Source organism: Lucilia sericata, unplaced genomic scaffold, assembly GCF_015586225.1.
Source record: "Lucilia sericata isolate MDLA Ls3-8-SP2 unplaced genomic scaffold, ASM1558622v1 Contig000371F_arrow, whole genome shotgun sequence".
Classification (NCBI taxonomy): domain Eukaryota; kingdom Metazoa; phylum Arthropoda; class Insecta; order Diptera; family Calliphoridae; genus Lucilia; species Lucilia sericata.
The window spans coordinates 72,501-91,537 of NW_023994390.1; the positions used below are offsets into that span (position 1 = coordinate 72,501).

The window sequence follows — 19,037 nt, forward strand, 5'->3', positions numbered from 1 at the left end:
GATTGAGTAAATGAGCATGTGTGTGTGCACAAGCGGTGAGAGATAAAGTACTGCAATCTCACAAAAAAAGAAATTGAACTAAACTGAACCTGGAAAAAGAAATTAAAACTCATACCGCTGTGCACTTTATGACATTAACGAGACATCATTGAATATCAGTAGAGCCTAAGGAGTTAGTAGTTAAACAACCCATATTTTCCATCATCATTTTCAGCAACAACGTTAAACGTTAACAACATCATCATTGTCATCATCGTCATCATTAACAAACAGCCGCCTAGACAACCAAAGCAACTAGAACAAAATTTAATAATAATTCTGTTATTTAAAAAAAATCTGCTAACGGAAGCGGAAATTATAAGAAAATTTGATTTTATATTGCTGCAACTACATATTTAACTAGAAAGAGTAAAAGTTAAGCTGAACTGTTAAAAGCAAAAACATTTTAATATTAAAAAATCTTAAGAAATTTGTGAGTCTCGTGAGTTTTGGAACTAAGGTGTGCTGCCTTCTTTTGCAAAGGCTGCACTAAGCAATGTCGCACAGTTCATTAAATGGTGGAGCAGGAGCAGCAGCCGCTGGTTTACTTATAGACAGCAGTAGTAGCACAACAACAAATACCTTTCAGGCCACTAGCATTATGGATTCATCGAGAGTCTCTACATGCTTAATATCAATGCTGTTGATTGTCTACGGTAGTTTTCGTAGTTTAAATATCGAACAGGAGGCCCGGGAACGTGAACAAAAGAAACGCAATGAATCGATGACAAATCTGTTGACCGGTGAACCAGTACAACAGGACCCAAGTATGTGTTAGTAATCGTAACATTTTAGGTCATTTTTAATTGTAAATATTTGACAACTATATTTAATTTATTGTCTCTTAACTCTTCCAGATAAGTTTGCCACCTTGGATACGATGCATGCTTTGTGTTTACCTTGGGAGCATCTATATCTTTGTTAATTATGTTTTTTCTTTTTCGATTCAATGCAATTGTTATTTGCTGTCTGTACCGCAAGTATGTTTAATCAATTTAATTAATATCTTTTGTTTTACAAGATTTTTAAATTGAATTTCTCTTCTCTTTCTTTTCTGCATTATTCTTATGTGTTCGTTTTAGTAATTGCCACGGTGGCTTTGGCCTTTTTACTCTTGCCCATGTGCCAGTATATAATACGCCCCTGCACTGATGGCAATCGTATATCGTTTGGTATTTGTGGACGTTTTACTGCCGCTGAACTCTTTAGTTTTACTCTGTCTGTGTCAATTGTTTGCATATGGGTGCTAACCGGTCATTGGCTTTTAATGGATGGTAAGTAGAACTAATAAAAGGCGAAAACATATATTCATACTCTCTTACCCTTTCCAGCCATGGGCATGGGTCTGTGTGTTGCATTTATTGCCTTCGTACGCTTGCCAAGTTTAAAAGTCTCCACGCTCCTTTTAACCGGTCTCCTTATCTATGATGTTTTCTGGGTCTTCTTCTCCTCCTATATATTTAGCACAAATGTTATGGTCAAGGTGGCGACACGTCCGGCAGAAAATCCAGTTGGTATTGTGGCGCGTAAACTGAACTTGGGCAATATCGTTAGAGAACCACCGAAATTAAATTTACCTGGAAAACTGGTTTTTCCTAGCATACACAATACGGGACATTTCTCAATGTTGGGTCTGGGTGATATTGTTATGCCGGGTCTGCTGTTATGCTTTGTCTTGCGTTATGATGCCTATAAAAAGTCACAGGGTGTAACAAATGATCCAACATTATCACCGCCAAAAGGTGTCGGCTCGAGGTTGACATATTTTCATTGTTCCTTATTGGGGTGAGATACACGAATGAAATATAAAAAAAAGAAGTAACATTTTTGAATAATAATTCGTTCTTTTCAGTTATTTCCTTGGTTTACTTACAGCTACTGTAAGTTCGGAAGTATTTAAGGCTGCCCAGCCGGCTTTACTGTATTTGGTACCATTCACATTATTGCCTTTGTTGACAATGGCTTATTTAAAGGTGAGTTAGAAAAAAAATCTTCGTAGATTTATCTTTAGCAAATTTTCGTCGAAAGATCATGAGTAAAGTTCTTTAACAATGTTTTATAGATTGATCTGTTGTAGTTTGATGTTATATCTTTATCAAATTTTCAGATAGATCATTGATAGCTCATAGATAGATCATAGATATATCATAGATAGATCATAGATATATCATAGATAGATCATAGATATATCATAGATAGATCATAGACAGATCTTAGATAGATCATAGATAGATCATAGATAGATCATAGATAGATCATAGATAGATCATAGATAGATCATAGATAGATCATAGATAGATCATAGATAGACTAGACTATAGACTAGACTATAGACTAGTCTATAGACTAGACTATAGACTAGACTATAGACTAGTCTATAGACTAGACTATAGACTAGACTATAGACTAGACTATAGACTAGACTATAGACTAGACTATAGACTAGACTATAGACTAGACTATAGACTAGACTATAGACTAGACTATAGACTAGACTATAGACTAGACTATAGACTAGACTATAGACTAGACTATAGACTAGACTATAGACTAGACTATAGACTAGACTATAGACTAGACTATAGACTAGACTATAGACTAGACTATAGACTAGACTATAGACTAGACTATAGACTAGACTATAGACTAGACTAGAACTATAGACTAGACTATAGACTAGACTATAGACTAGACTATAGACTAGACTATAGACTAGACTATAGACTAGACTATAGACTAGACTATAGACTAGACTATAGACTAGACTATAGACTAGACTATAGACTAGACTATAGACTAGACTATAGACTAGACTATAGACTAGACTATAGACTAGACTATAGACTAGACTATAGACTAGACTATAGACTAGACTATAGACTAGACTATAGACTAGACTAAGACTAGACTATAGACTAGACTATAGACTAGACTATAGACTAGACTATAGACTAGACTAGACTAGACTATAGACTAGACTATAGACTAGACTATAGACTAGACTATAGACTAGACTATAGACTAGACTATAGACTAGACTATAGACTAGACTATAGACTAGACTATAGACTAGAATATAGACTAGACTATAGACTAGACTATAGACTAGACTATAGACTAGACTATAGACTAGACTATAGACTAGACTATAGACTAGACTATAGACTAGACTATAGACTAGACTATAGACTAGACTATAGACTAGACTATAGACTAGACTATAGACTAGACTATAGACTAGACTATAGACTAGACTATAGACTAGACTATAGACTAGACTATAGACTAGACTATAGACTAGACTATAGACTAGACTATAGACTAGACTATAGACTAGACTATAGACTAGACTTTAGACTAGACTATAGACTAGACTATAGACTAGACTTTAGACTAGTCTAGTCTGTAGTCTAGTCTATAGTCTAGTCTATAGTCTAGTCTATAGTCTAGTCTATAGTCTAGTCTATAGTCTAGTCTATAGTCTAGTATATAGTCTAGTCTTTATATATCTTTATCAAATTTTCAGATAGATCATCGATAGCTCATAGATATATTATAGATATATCATAGATAGATCATAGATAGATAGATAGATGATAGATAGATAGATAGATAGATAGATAGATAGATAGATAGATAGATAGATAGATAGATAGATAGATAGATAGATAGATAGATAGATAGATAGATAGATAGATAGATAGATAGATAGATAGATAGATAGATAGATAGATAGATAGATAGATAGATAGATAGATAGATAGATAGATAGATAGATAGATAGATAGATAGATAGATAGATAGATAGATAGATAGATAGATAGATAGATAGATAGATAGATAGATAGATAGATAGATAGATAGATAGATAGATAGATAGATAGATAGATAGATAGATAGATAGATAGATAGATAGATAGATAGATAGATAGATAGATAGATAGATAGATAGATAGATAGATAGATAGATAGATAGATAGATAGATAGATAGATAGATAGATAGATAGATAGATAGATAGATAGATAGATAGATATAGATAGATAGATAGATAGATAGATAGATAGATAGATAGATAGATAGATAGATAGATAGATAGATAGATAGATAGATAGATAGATAGATGTAAAATTTTCCTTTTTAACAAAAAATGCTAATTTTTCTTCTTTTTTTCATATCTAGGGCGACTTACGTCGCATGTGGAGTGAACCCTTCATTACCCATCAACCTTCAAAACAACTGGAAGTCTGAGTGTTTTCTCCAAATAATTTTTATCTTTACTATTATCTCTTAATGTAAATTATAAGTTTTTATTTTTAGTAGTATTTTTATACAAAATTTTCTAATTACATATATTTTCACTCGATAAGTTTAATTTAAATTTAAGTTTTCATTTTCATTTTCCATTCTATATTCTTTATTGTGAAAAGCAAAACAATTTAAATATTTATGAAATTCGAATTGAAATGAAATTTCCTTTACGGCTGAATTAAATACATAATATTAAGAAAAATCTCCCTCTTTTTCTCTCTCTCTCTCTTTCTTAATGTAACTTTTATAGTGTTATTTAACAATTTGGGTGTTTAAAGGTTTTTGTCTGAAATTTGGTACAATATAATCTAAAGAAAAGTCGGACTAAATCCTGCAAGTCTCTAAAGAAAGTCCGAACCAAGTAAAAACACTTGAGTCGCGTTTAAAAACTAACTAAAATTTAACAAAATTTCATTAAAAGAACTGAGAATGCTTTAGCACAAATTGAAAACTTGTTTGGAAAGTTTTATTAACACTGACTCTTTGATCTTCTTGCCTTTTAAATTGTTTACTTTTCTTTGTTTCCAAACTATATAAAAAAACTATTAAGTAATTTAAAAAGAAGTTTCCAAAAAAAGTTGAAAAACAATATCTGTCACATTAATCTCTTTACATATTATTAGATAAAATTGAAAAAAAAACTGAAGTAAAAATATAAAAAATACAATTTAGCAATTATAAATATCTACACACATATAAAAACTAATTAAAGAAAAAGAAAATAAAACGTGAAATAGCAAGTAAATGAAGGAAAAGAATTATATAAAAATTAAACAACTTAAACTCATTGAAAACTTTTTGAAATTAACCACAGATTAACGAACAAATATTTAATAATAATAAGGTAAAAACAAAATATGTTTGCAAAATTTTTTGACAAACATATTTTATATATATAAAATATATATTAATAATGTATAGAAAAAGCCTAAATGTAGTGGATCTTATTTTAATTACAATAATATAAAGTTTTAAAAAAAGTATATTTAAAAATTTATATATATTTTTTATTTCAAAATGTATCTTTGTTTGTTGAAGAAAGAAATCTTTATCTGGAAATTTTTCAATGACCGGATTGAGGACCTGTTTTTCTCAAAAGAAGTTGTGATAGAGCAAAACTTAACATTTTTTCATAATATTTTCTGAAATTTTTAAGAAATTTTTGGAAAATTCTAAATTCTTAAGTTTGAAATTAGAATATAAAAGAAGTTGATCTTCAATAAAATCAAATTATATATTTATGATTCCTTATGTTGTAGAGATTTTCGAACTTAAATTTGAATTTTCGAACATGACATTTTTGACATAATTTTAGAAATTATATTCAAAATACTATAGAAAGACTATAACACTAGACTGTAGACTAGGACTGTAGACTAGACTATAGACTAGACTATAGACTAGACTATATACTAGACTATAGACTAGACTATAGACTAGACTATAGACTAGACTATAGACTAGACTATAGACTAGACTATAGACTAGACTATAGACTAGACTATAGACTAGACTATAGACTAGACTATAGACTAGACTATAGACTAGACTATAGACTAGACTATAGACTAGACTATAGACTAGAATATAGACTAGGCTATAGACTAGACTATAGACTAGACTATAGACTAGACTATAGACTAGACTATAGACTAGACTATAGACTAGACTATAGACTAGACTATAGACTAGACTATAGACTAGACTATAGACTAGACTATAGACTAGACTATAGACTAGACTATAGACTAGACTATAGACTAGACTATAGACTAGACTATAGACTAGACTATAGACTAGACTATAGACTAGACTATAGACTAGACTATAGACTAGACTATAGACTAGACTATAGACTAGACTATAGACTAGACTATAGACTAGACTATAGACTAGACTATAGACTAGACTATAGACTAGACTATAGACTAGACTATAGACTAGACTATAGACTAGACTATAGACTAGACTATAGACTAGACTATAGACTAGACTATAGACTAGACTATAGACTAGACTATAGACTAGACTATAGACTAGACTATAGACTAGACTATAGACTAGACTATAGACTAGACTATAGACTAGACTATAGACTAGACTATAGACTAGACTATAGACTAGACTATAGACTAGACTATAGACTAGACTATAGACTAGACTATAGACTAGACTATAGACTAGACTATAGACTAGACTATAGACTAGACTATAGACTAGACTATAGACTAGACTATAGACTAGACTATAGACTAGACTATAGACTAGACTATAGACTAGACTATAGACTAGACTATAGACTAGACTATAGACTAGACTATAGACTAGACTATAGACTAGACTATAGACTAGACTATAGACTATAGACTAGACTATAGACTAGACTATAGACTAGACTATAGACTAGACTATAGACTAGACTATAGACTAGACTATAGACTAGACTATAGACTAGACTATAGACTAGACTATAGACTAGACTATAGACTAGACTATAGACTAGACTATAGACTAGACTATAGACTAGACTATAGACTAGACTATAGACTAGACTATAGACTAGACTATAGACTAGACTATAGACTAGACTATAGACTAGACTATAGACTAGACTATAGACTAGACTATAGACTAGACTATAGACTGGACTATAGACTAGACTATAGACTAGACTATAGACTAGACTATAGACTAGACTATAGACTAGACTATGACTATAGACTAGACTATAGACTAGACTATAGACTAGACTATAGACTAGACTATAGACTAGACTATAGACTAGACTATAGACTAGACTATAGACTAGACTATAGACTAGACTATAGACTAGACTATAGACTAGACTATAGACTAGACTATAGACTAGACTATAGACTAGACTATAAGACTAGACTATAGACTAGACTATAGACTAGACTATAGACTAGACTATAGACTAGACTATAGACTAGACTATAGACTAGACTATAGACTAACTATAGACTAGACTATAGACTAGGACTATAGACTAGACATAGACTAGACTATAGACTAGACTATAGGACTAGACTATAGACTAGACTAGACTTAGCTATAGACTAGACTATAGACAGACTATAGACTAGACTATAGACTAGACTATAGACTAGACTATAGACTAGACTATAGACGAGAATAGACTAGACTATAGACTAGACTATAGACTAGACTCTAGACTAGACTATAGACTAGACTATAGACTAGACTATAGACTAGACTATAGACTAGATCTATAGACTAGACTATAGACTAGACTATAGACTAGGACTATAGACTATACTATAGACTAGACTTATAGACTAGACTATAGACTGGACTATAGACTAGACTATAGACAGACTATAGACTAGACTATAGACTAGACTATAGACTGTCTATAGACTAGACTATAGACTAGACTATAGACTAGACTATAGACTAGACTATAGACTAGACTATAGACTAGACTATAGACTAGACTATAGACTAGACTATAGACTAGACTATAGACTAGACTATTTAGACTAGACTATAGACTAGATTATAGACTAGACTATAGACTAGACTATACTATAGACTATGCTATAGACTAGGCTATTGGACTAAAATATAGACTAGACTATAGATAAGACTGTAAACTAGATTATAAATTAGAATATAAACATGACTACAGACTAGACTATTTGATTTCTTTCCCATTTTAGATTAAACAGAGATGTTGAGCTACCGATCCCTGGAAAAACAGGCCGCTATCTATACAATTTATTAAAAAACAGATTCAAACAATTTCTTATGTTTTCTTCATTTTTTGGTTTTGATTTTTTTTTATAATTTGCAAACAAAATCTTTTAAGTTACTCAAATAATAAAGAAAAATAAACGCCAAATTTCTTTATATATTTGTACATATTCTCAATATAATTAAACATACAATAACAAAAACTAATAACTCATTTACTTAAAATAACAAAAATATCATGAAATATAAAAAAAAACTACAAAAATTTAAATATTTTATATTAAATAACAATTTTTATAATATTTATTTTTGTATAATTTAATAATTAAACTTATTATGGAAATATTATTAGAGAATTCTGTTGTTTAAACTTCAATTGCCTTAATTTAAATATTTTTTCTTTTTGTTTAATTTTTCACTCAAAATTATTTTGAGACCTTTTGAAATATTATCCAAATTTACTGTGTAATTCGTTTTGAAAAGAATCAAAAGCGAATTTATTTAAAAATTTATTTTTCATTGAATTACAGTATAAAACATTCCCTCTTGGGTATTCGAAATCAATTGTGTTTGTTTTTACTAATTTTCAAAAAATCTAATAATTTAAAGAAACAAATACAAATACAGCTTAACAATAACAAAAAAAAAAAAATAAAGTAAACCATCTTAGAAATATAATAAAAACATATTTCAATTATTATATACTATTATAAAAGTAAAATAATTATAATTATTATTAATAATTAAAAAAATAATGAAGAAAAAACTAAAATGAAATTTTAGCTAAGTAAGCACAGTTAAACAAAATTTTTAAATAAAACTAAGTTTAAGAATATAAAAAACAAAAAAAAATTTTTAATTAAAATATAAGAGGAATTTCGAGGGTTTTAATAAAATGTTAGAAATCCAGAGGAAACAGGTTTTGTTGTATCGAATTATTCATTTTAAAACACTGTATAACACCAGTATTTCAGTATTTCACATTTCGCCCAGAGATACAAGCCGATGCGAAATGATCGGCGGCGGCGGCGCAACCATTTTGGGTCGGCGGCGGCGGCTTATTACAGAAAATATCGGCGGCGGCTAAATTGTCGGCTCAATTTAACTTTTTCTTTAGAAATTGACCTTATAAGGTTTATTATATTGAAAAATCTTTGTATAATAGTCTGTTACATAGAAACCTGTCTCTATATAAGTTTTTTTCTGCAGAAAATGGACATTTATAGTAGTTTTCACTATTTTAATATTAACAATATTGTGTGGCAACTCTTTTCAATTTGCCATAAGAATTTAAAATAGTGGCAACTCCTTTCAAATTGGTGAAATTTGTTCTGAAATACATGTGCGATTCTAATCTTTATCAGCGGCTATGTTTAAGCCGGCTTAGCTTTTGAGCCGAAAGAAGTCGGCGGCGGCGCGGCTTGCAAAATATTACCGGCGCCCAGCCGCCGCCGATTTGAGCCGTCTCGGCTTGTATCTCTGATTCCGCCAACCAACCATATGTAGAAACATTTGGAACCACTGTAAATAACTTTTTTTTACATGTTTTACAACACTACATTTTGTGGAAGCTATAACTATCAAGTGCTGCCAGATAGATAGATTGAATTGCTTTTGCAGCCATGTTGTCTATATAAATATTATTTATCATAAAAAACCGTTATAAGCTTGAAAAAAAAAACAAAACATTGAAGTTCTCGAATGCCGAACAATCGTACTCAAAATTTGGAGCATTCCTCTGTAGTTAGTTAGTTAGTTACTACAAATGTATGTATATTTTGCTTCCAGGTTTATATCGTAATTGTACTGTGTACTTTAAATTATTTTCCGCAGTTTTAATGCTTTTAGTACAAATTCGGGCGATTTTTTTCTAAGCTAAGCACATCTGGCAAGATATCCAAAAATAAACAATCTGTCTACACTAAACTAAACAGCTAACATATGGCAACACTAAATTTTCACGCTTTTGTGTTTTTTCTACGAAACTTGAAGGAAGAAAGAAACGGCCTGCGTAAAATGTGAAATTTTAACAGATTTATTAAACAAATATCTACAAAAATTAATAAATTAAAGAAAATCTTAGAAATAAATATATTTCTAATTAATTAACATAAAAATCAAAAGAAATTTCATAAGAATTAAAACACATTACGTGATGTGAAAAAAATATGGTGCAACATAACATCTATACAGTGAAGTGAGAAAAAGAAAAAAACCAAACATAAAAAAATTGTGATGAAAGAAAAAAAAAAACGAGACACAACGGGTGGTGACTACAGTAAAATTGTATAAATAATTAGAAAAAATAAATTGAAAAGTAGTAAATTATAAAAGTAATTATATAAATTTAAATTATTTGCAAAGTGTTATTGAAAAATTGTATTTAATTTTTCGTGTGTTTTTATATTTTCGTTCAACTTTAAAACACAGAATCAACAGTGAGTGATGTTTTATTATTTTTGTTCTTTCTTTTTTTTTGAGGTTGGTTAAGACAAGGTGTACCTACACAAAACAAAACACTTCTATTGTATGTACCATATAATAATAATACTACAGTGAAGAGAAATGATGAATACATATAGTTAGTATATGTATGTACAACAAAAACAAAATAAATAAAAAACAACTACTGCTATATATACATACATACATATGTATGCTCTATAAAAGATGATACAAAATTTAAAAAAATAAAAAAAGAAAACAAAACAATAACAACATAAATAACAAAAATAATAACAACAGCAGCAGCTGAAACAAGTGCAAGGTAATTTACCCAATAAGAAAATATGTTTGTACACACACACGCTTTTGTCCATACTACACGAGCAAATGTGTTTACAACAATAACACTTTAATATTAGTATATATTTTAAGCTTAGACTAGTGAATCTTTAACGGCGCAATAAAAAAATTTAGTACAAGCAGCACACGAAAATAAAACTAGGCATTAAAAACAAGAACAACTACAAAGATTTTTTGCTATGCGTCTTTAATTGTTTTTCTTCTTTTGTTTTGATGTTTTTGCTTTATTTAGTTGTTTTGTTTTTGCTATATTTAAAATAATATTTTATTGCGCTTCTTTCTTTCTTGTCTCGTTTTTTGGGGGTGTTTTTAAAAAAAGGAAAACTTACAAATAGGAATAAATATGCTTGCCAGATTCTTAATAAGAAAAGCATATTTCTATTATTCTGTCTGGGGATTAATTACACATGCCAACAATTTTTTAATGCAGAGACCAATGTCTGTTTTTCTTGAGACCAATGTCTCCTTTTCTTCAGACCAATGTCTCCTTTTCTTGAGTTGCGCCAAATCCGAATCCTGTAACATTATTGGAGTACATGTTATTTTTTTTAACAATATCGTCCATGTTGTGAATCACATAATCTCATAATTTTAGTAAGGGTTTAGTTTTGGGAATAGTCTGATACAGGCAAATGCCACGTTTAATTAACTTATTTGTTCATATCTTTGGATTAGTTTTTAATCAGTTTTTTGGTAGTACTTATTATTATTATACCTATTATATTTTCTACTATTTTGATATCGGTATATAATGGAGCCCCATGCAGAATCTTCTTAAACATTAAATTCCTAATTTCTTGAGTTTTCCTTAACATCTGGCTTCACTCCACTTCTCAAGCGTTTTCTTTCTATCTTTTCAAGAGCTTCTCAAAAACGTATATCGTAGTATTTCGTAATTATTATTATCTTCTTCTTTGCCTTACATTACTTACATACTAGTAGGTACATCATCATCCTTTTGATGTACATGTCCTTTTTTCAAGGCTGCTGTTGGGATGTTAAATATTTCTCACACACTGCTAGCCACATACGAAAATGAAGACATAGACAACAAGATTTACTCGTATGTCCTCCTCTTAATTTCATAACAATTTTTCCAAGTTTTTTCTGGTCTTATAATTTGTATTCAATTTACTTTTGCTTTCATTTGTTTTATTTTGTCTATTTTCCCTTCCCATAATCATTTCGTTTATTGTCATCATCATCATTATTATGTTTTTTTCTTCTGCCAACTCCTCATATGTATGCATGTTTGTTGTTGTGATAGGGAGTGTGTGTGTTTTGATCATTTTTTATAACTGCGCCAAGTTTAGTTTGTTTTTGTTGTAGGTATGTATATTCTTGCTTTTTGGCGAAACTAAAATAAACAACAATTTTATATGGTTGTTTTTATTTTTTCATAATTTGTTTAATTTAGGATTGCCAAGTCACTTTGTAAAGTATTTCAAAAGGGAACAACTTTAAAAGTTTTATTTTTAAAACTTAATACCAGAATCTTATAAATTCCTTGTTTACACTAGATTTTTGTTAAGCTTAATTATGATCATTGTTTTAAATTTCGGTCTGGTAACCCTTTATTTATAGGTGTTATTTTGCTCATACGATACACAAATAAATAATAATACAGAAAAATAACTAAAAAATTAAGAAAAAAAAAAAAGAATTTAAAATTGATAAAATGTGTGGGACGTAACAACGGCGTCGACGTAAAAACAAAAATTCATATAGTATTTGTTATTATGTTCTGCTCTGCTATTTGTTTTGTTTTTTTTTTTTTTAGTGAAAGAAGAAAGCCGCAAAGCTCTGTGTATTGTTGTTTTTATTGTTACTGCTGTTGTTCTGCTTTTAAGCGCCGTCACACGGCATTCTTTCTGATAATCACTGTTTACGTTTAATTTCAGACATGGAAAATTTAAATTTTGAAATGCAGAGTACTAACTACTACAATGGTACTAAAATAAACAAAAAGAGTACTTTTAGATTTTACAGTACTAAAATAATTGTCTGCTAGAATATAGACTAGACTATAGACTATACTAGACTATATACTATACTATAGACTAGACTATAGTCTAGACTAGACTATAGACTAGACTATAGACTAGACTAGACTATAGACTAGGACTATAGACTAGACTATAGACTAGATTATAGACTAGACTATAGACTAGACTATAGACTAGACTATAGACTAGACTATAGACTAGGCTATAGACTAGACTATAGACTAGACTATAGACTAGACTATAGACTGGACTATAGACTAGACTATAGACTAGACTATAGACTAGACTATAGACTAGACTATAGACTAGACTATAGACTAAACTATAGACTAGACTATAGACTAGACTATAGACTAGACTATAGACTAGACTATAGACCTAGACTATAGACTAGACTATAGACTAGACAATAGCTAGACTATAACTAGACTATAGACTAGACTATAGACTAGACTAGACTAGACTATAGACTAGACTATAGACTTGATATTCGATAGACTTAGACTAGATAAGACTAGACTATAGACTAGACTATAGGACTAGACTATAGACTAGAACTATAGACTAGACTACTAGACTAGATTATAGACTAGACTATAGACTAGACTATAGGACTAGACTATAGACTAGGCTATAGACTAGACTATAGACTAGACTATAGACTAGACTATAGACTAGACTATAGACTAGACTATAGACTAGACTATAGACTAGACTATCGACTAGACTATAGACTAGACTATAGACTAGACTATATAGACTAGACTATATAGACTAGACTATATAGACTAGACTATATAGACTAGATATAGACTAGACTATAGACTAGACTCTAGCTAGACTATAGACTAGACTATAGACTAGCCTATAGACTAGACTATATAGACTAGCCTATAGACTAGACTATAGACTAGACTATAGACTAGACTATAACTAGACTATAGACTAGACTATAGACTAGACTATAGACTAGACTATATAGACTAGACTATAGACTAGACTATAGACTAGACTATAGACTAGACTATATAGACTAGACTATAGACTAGACTATATAGACTAGACTATAGACTAGACTATATAGACTAGACTATAGACTAGACTATAGACTAGACTATAGACTAGACTATAGACTAGACTATAGACTAGACTATAGACTAGACTATAGACTAGACTATAGACTAGACTATAGACTAGACTATAGACTAGACTATAGACTAGACTATAGACTAGACTATAGACTAGACTATAGACTAGACTATAGACTAGACTATAGACTAGACTATAGACTAGACTATAGACTAGACTATAGACTAGACTATAGACTAGACTATAGACTAGACTATAGACTAGACTATAGACTAGACTATAGACTAGACTATAGACTAGACTATAGACTAGACTATAGACTAGACTATAGACTAGACTATAGACTAGACTATAGACTAGACTATAGACTAGACTATAGACTAGACTATAGACTAGACTATAGACTAGACTATAGACTAGACTATAGACTAGACTATAGACTAGACTATAGACTAGACTATAGACTAGACTATAGACTAGACTATAGACTAGACTATAGACTAGACTATAGACTATACTATAGACTAGACTATAGACTAGACTATAGACTAGACTATAGACTATACTATAGACTAGACTATAGACTAGACTATAGACTAGACTATAGACTATACTATAGACTAGACTATAGACTAGACTATAGACTAGACTATAGACTATACTATAGACTAGACTATAGACTAGACTATAGACTATACTATAGACTATACTATAGACTAGACTATAGACTAGACTATAGACTAGACTATAGACTAGACTACTATAGACTAGACTACTATAGACTAGACTACTATAGACTAGACTACTATAGACTAGACTACTATAGACTAGACTACTATAGACTAGACTACAATAGACTAGACTACTATAGACTAGACTACTATAGACTAGACTACTATAGACTAGACTACTATAGACTAGACTACTATAGACTAGACTACTATAGACTAGACTATAGACTAGACTATAGACTAGATTATAGACTAGACTATAGACTAGACTATAGACTAGACTATAGACTAGACTATAGACTAGACTATAGACTAGACTATAGACTATACTATAGACTAGACTAGACTATAGACTAGACTATAGACTATACTATAGACTAGACTATAGACTAGACTATAGACTAGACTATAGACTATACTATAGACTAGACTATAGACTAGACTATAGACTAGACTATAGACTAGACTATAGACTATACTATAGACTAGACTATAGACTAGACTATAGACTATACTATACTAGACTAGACTAGACTATAGACTAGACTTAGACTAGACTATAGACTAGACTACTATAGACTAGACTACTATAGACTAGACTACTATAGACTAGACTACTATAGACTAGACTACTATAGACTAGACTACTATAGACTAGACTACTATAGACTAGACTACTATAGACTAGACTACTATAGACTAGACTACTATAGACTAGACTACTATAGACTAGACTACTATAGACTAGACTACTATAGACTAGACTACTATAGACTAGACTATAGACTAGACTATAGACTAGATTATAGACTAGACTATAGACTAGACTATAGACTAGACTATAGACTAGACTATAGACTAGACTATAGACTAGACTATAGACTATACTATAGACTAGACTATAGACTAGACTATAGACTAGACTATAGACTATACTATAGACTAGACTATAGACTAGACTATAGACTAGACTATAGACTATACTATAGACTAGACTATAGACTAGACTATAGACTAGACTATAGACTATACTATAGACTAGACTATAGACTAGACTATAGACTATACTATAGACTATACTATAGACTAGACTATAGACTAGACTATAGACTAGACTACTATAGACTAGACTACTATAGACTAGACTACTATAGACTAGACTACTATAGACTAGACTACTATAGACTAGACTACTATAGACTAGACTACTATAGACTAGACTACTATAGACTAGACTACTATAGACTAGACTATAGACTAGACTACTATAGACTAGACTACTATAGACTAGACTACTATAGACTAGACTACTATAGACTAGACTATAGACTAGACTACTATAGACTAGACTAAACTATTATATAAAAACAAACTTGCACCGCAAATGTGCAATGATATTGAAAGTACTGAATTTTCCATACCTGGTTTAAGTTTCCAATAATTTTTTCCAGTTAAAAACATCTACTGTCAGTCAAGTCAGTTCTTTATTTTTGTTGTTGTTCGTTTTTGCTTTTTACTTTAATTTCATTTGTTTACAAAATATTTGTATTAAAAATATTGACGTTGTTGTTGATTTTTAATAGATTGTAGTTACTATTGTTATTATTTTTCGCATAGAAAACAGTATTATTAGCTGAAGTACGTGAAACTGTAAGTGTAGACAAAAACAAAATAAATTCTAATAATAAATAAATAAATTAAAAGTAGATAAATTTTTTAAATATTAAATAATAATAATAACAGTTAAACAAATATTTTCTACTTTAAAGTTTATAACATGTCAATTAAATTTTTAAATTTCGTACGTATAGATTATTTGTTGGGGAATTTTAATCTAAACTCCAAAAAGGAGGCATATTGATTTCCTCTTAAAAGTATACAATGTGGTTCCACAAATGTTTATGAATATTTTAAGTCCTTATTAGATTTTACATCTATCTAGCCATGACCGTTAGGGTAGTCCCATTTGTATGGAGATCGAACAAATCCAAAATTGGTGCTAGCGTTTAATCTTGATCTCGCAGATCTATCTGATCTTAACATTGAGCGCTTACCTGCGATCTAAGTCTTAACGACAAATTATCTGCAGTATATATGACTCTGACCGTGATCACTGATCTATCAGATATCAACATTGACCTACAAAAGACTTTTCATATAGGAGTTATATTAGAAATCAAATGTGCTCCATCAACTTTTTCAAAAGTGAAGTCTTCATAAAAACTGTGCATTTTTATCACGATCGTTTTTTTATTCACTTGATAGTTTCCTCTCTTTCTCACCTTTGCTCATTTTGTTCTTTACAAATAATAGTACAATAACAAAACATTAGTTAAAAATAGCAACAACTATGAAATTAATAGAAACAACAGCAGCTAATAAACAAACAAATTAAAGCATAAATAATGAAAAAAAAAAACAAATAAATAAACAAGTGTCGTCTTCCCTTGTGACTTGAATTACAAAATTGTCAGACGACGTTTTGTCGACAATTTGATTTGAACAGTTTGTGTTTTTTTTTTTTGATTTGTCAATTTTCTCACTATTATTATTGTTCTTGTTATTATTCAAATGTTTACGAATATTTGAATGCCCTACATGTCTGCATTGTTTATTGGCCAAAAGAAGATTTCTATCCATGATCAGTGAAAACATGGAGACTGAAATAGGTGAGCTTTTGGAAATCATTCTTTAGCTGTCATCTATAGAAAGTTTTGTAGCGGGTGTGGCGGCTGGGAACCTACTAAGACACTATAAGTCTTGGTTATAACCTTCGCGCGTTAATCACATAAAAAATCTGTAAGAAATAGATGTACTAGATCATGGTAACCCCCATGTGGTATTACATACCATATTATTACGACTCTAGACTTCGGGGAACACCTCTAATTGAATTTCCAACTTGGGACGATTGGCTTGTATTCAATAGACTGTTTGATGAATGTATATGGCAGGTGTCTATATCGCTGATGCCGAAATAAAAAGGTCCTTTAGACTCCCTTACGAATATAGGATCTTTCATGCAGAAATCAATACAATGAGCATGATAATGAGGGTTTCCTTATTTTATATTCAGTACAATTATCAACCGAATTCTATATCACAACCAATAAGAAGAGATATTTCTCTTGATATCTAAAGCCCTTATTCATTACGAAAATCATACACAGGGTATCATATAATCGGCCATGATCGATTATACTTTCTTGCTTAATTTGTTTTTCGATTAAATTTTAAATAGTAGTGGAGGTGGCCCAATCAGAAATAGAATTTTGTATAGATTTATGTATACAAATAATATGTATATAGCAAGGTACATACATACAAATATAAACATGTATGTATGTATGTATGTATGTATGTATGTATGTATGTATGTATGTATGTAGATATGTCAGTTTAAATTATTCGTACATACTTTTAGTACGTGTACATTTTTAGGCACAAGCACAAATATTTAGTTATTTATTTATAGTGCAAATGTGATGAATTTTTATTGTTTATTGTAATTTATTATTTTTATTTTTTTTTTTTATAATTCTTGATATTTTCGATGATTTCTGGTCGATAGCTTTTGTTTTTGTCAGCAACGTGTGTCTTTCTATCTTTCTTATGTTTGTCTGTATGTATGTGTTTAGTTGTTTTTGTTTATTTTTAAATATTTGTGATTTTATTTTTAGTTCTTTTTTTTTTCTTCTAAATTGTCGCCTGCAAATTGTTTAATTTATTATGATTCACATTTCGTCATTTAAAAATAAAGAATTTGTTGTGTGCGAGTGTGTTTTTTTTTTTAATTTATGGGGATCATTAAAGATCAAATTCCTTTTTAAATATCCCCAAAAAAAAAATTTTATGGAAATATTTTAGTAAACTACAAATTTTAAATATTTGGTATTTAAACGGAAATGCTTTTGATTTCGATAATTCTAAAAATAAAGGCCCAACCTTTTTGACTTTAGGTTAGATGAGTCAATCTATTAACTTAATAACGAATATTTTCGTTATTATTAGAGTTCTACCAAAATTTGTTTGTATGAACTTTTTGTTGGAAAAAAGTCGAAGTCGACTATTTTATATTAATTCGACTTTCTTGTTACTTTTTTCCACTTATTGACTTTTTTGACATTTATCTACAATATTTATTATTATACTTTTATTTTTTACAATATAGTCGACTTTTCGATTTTTTTAGGAAAAAATTCTTGTTTTGGACTTTTTGACAATAAGTCGACTTTTCCAACTTTCTTTGAATTTTATCTTCAAAATCTAGTATATTACTTTTTCCTTATATTTCGACAAAAATTAGATAAAACTTTTCA

At 29.9% G+C, this 19,037-nt stretch overlaps 2 protein-coding genes across 2 annotated transcripts in view; both read left to right on the forward strand.

Moving 5' to 3' along the window:
- Nucleotides 1-5,690, forward strand: part of LOC119604211 (signal peptide peptidase-like 3) — a 23,255-nt gene extending 17,565 nt beyond the window's left edge. The window contains 6 exon segments of the mRNA XM_037956694.1: nt 1-806; nt 897-1,019; nt 1,122-1,313; nt 1,371-1,824; nt 1,892-2,012; nt 4,221-5,690. The exon segment at nt 1-806 is cut by the window's left edge and continues 128 nt beyond it. Of these exon segments, the coding sequence (XP_037812622.1) occupies nt 536-806; nt 897-1,019; nt 1,122-1,313; nt 1,371-1,824; nt 1,892-2,012; nt 4,221-4,289 (1,230 nt within the window). The 5' untranslated portion in view covers nt 1-535 and the 3' untranslated portion in view covers nt 4,290-5,690.
- Nucleotides 5,691-10,036: 4,346 nt separating this feature from the next.
- LOC119604207 (SH2B adapter protein 2) overlaps nt 10,037-19,037 on the forward strand; it is a 32,897-nt gene continuing 23,896 nt past the window's right edge. Inside the window, 2 exon segments of the mRNA XM_037956687.1 lie at nt 10,037-10,420; nt 10,569-10,854. The gene's annotated coding sequence lies outside the window, so the exon portion shown is untranslated.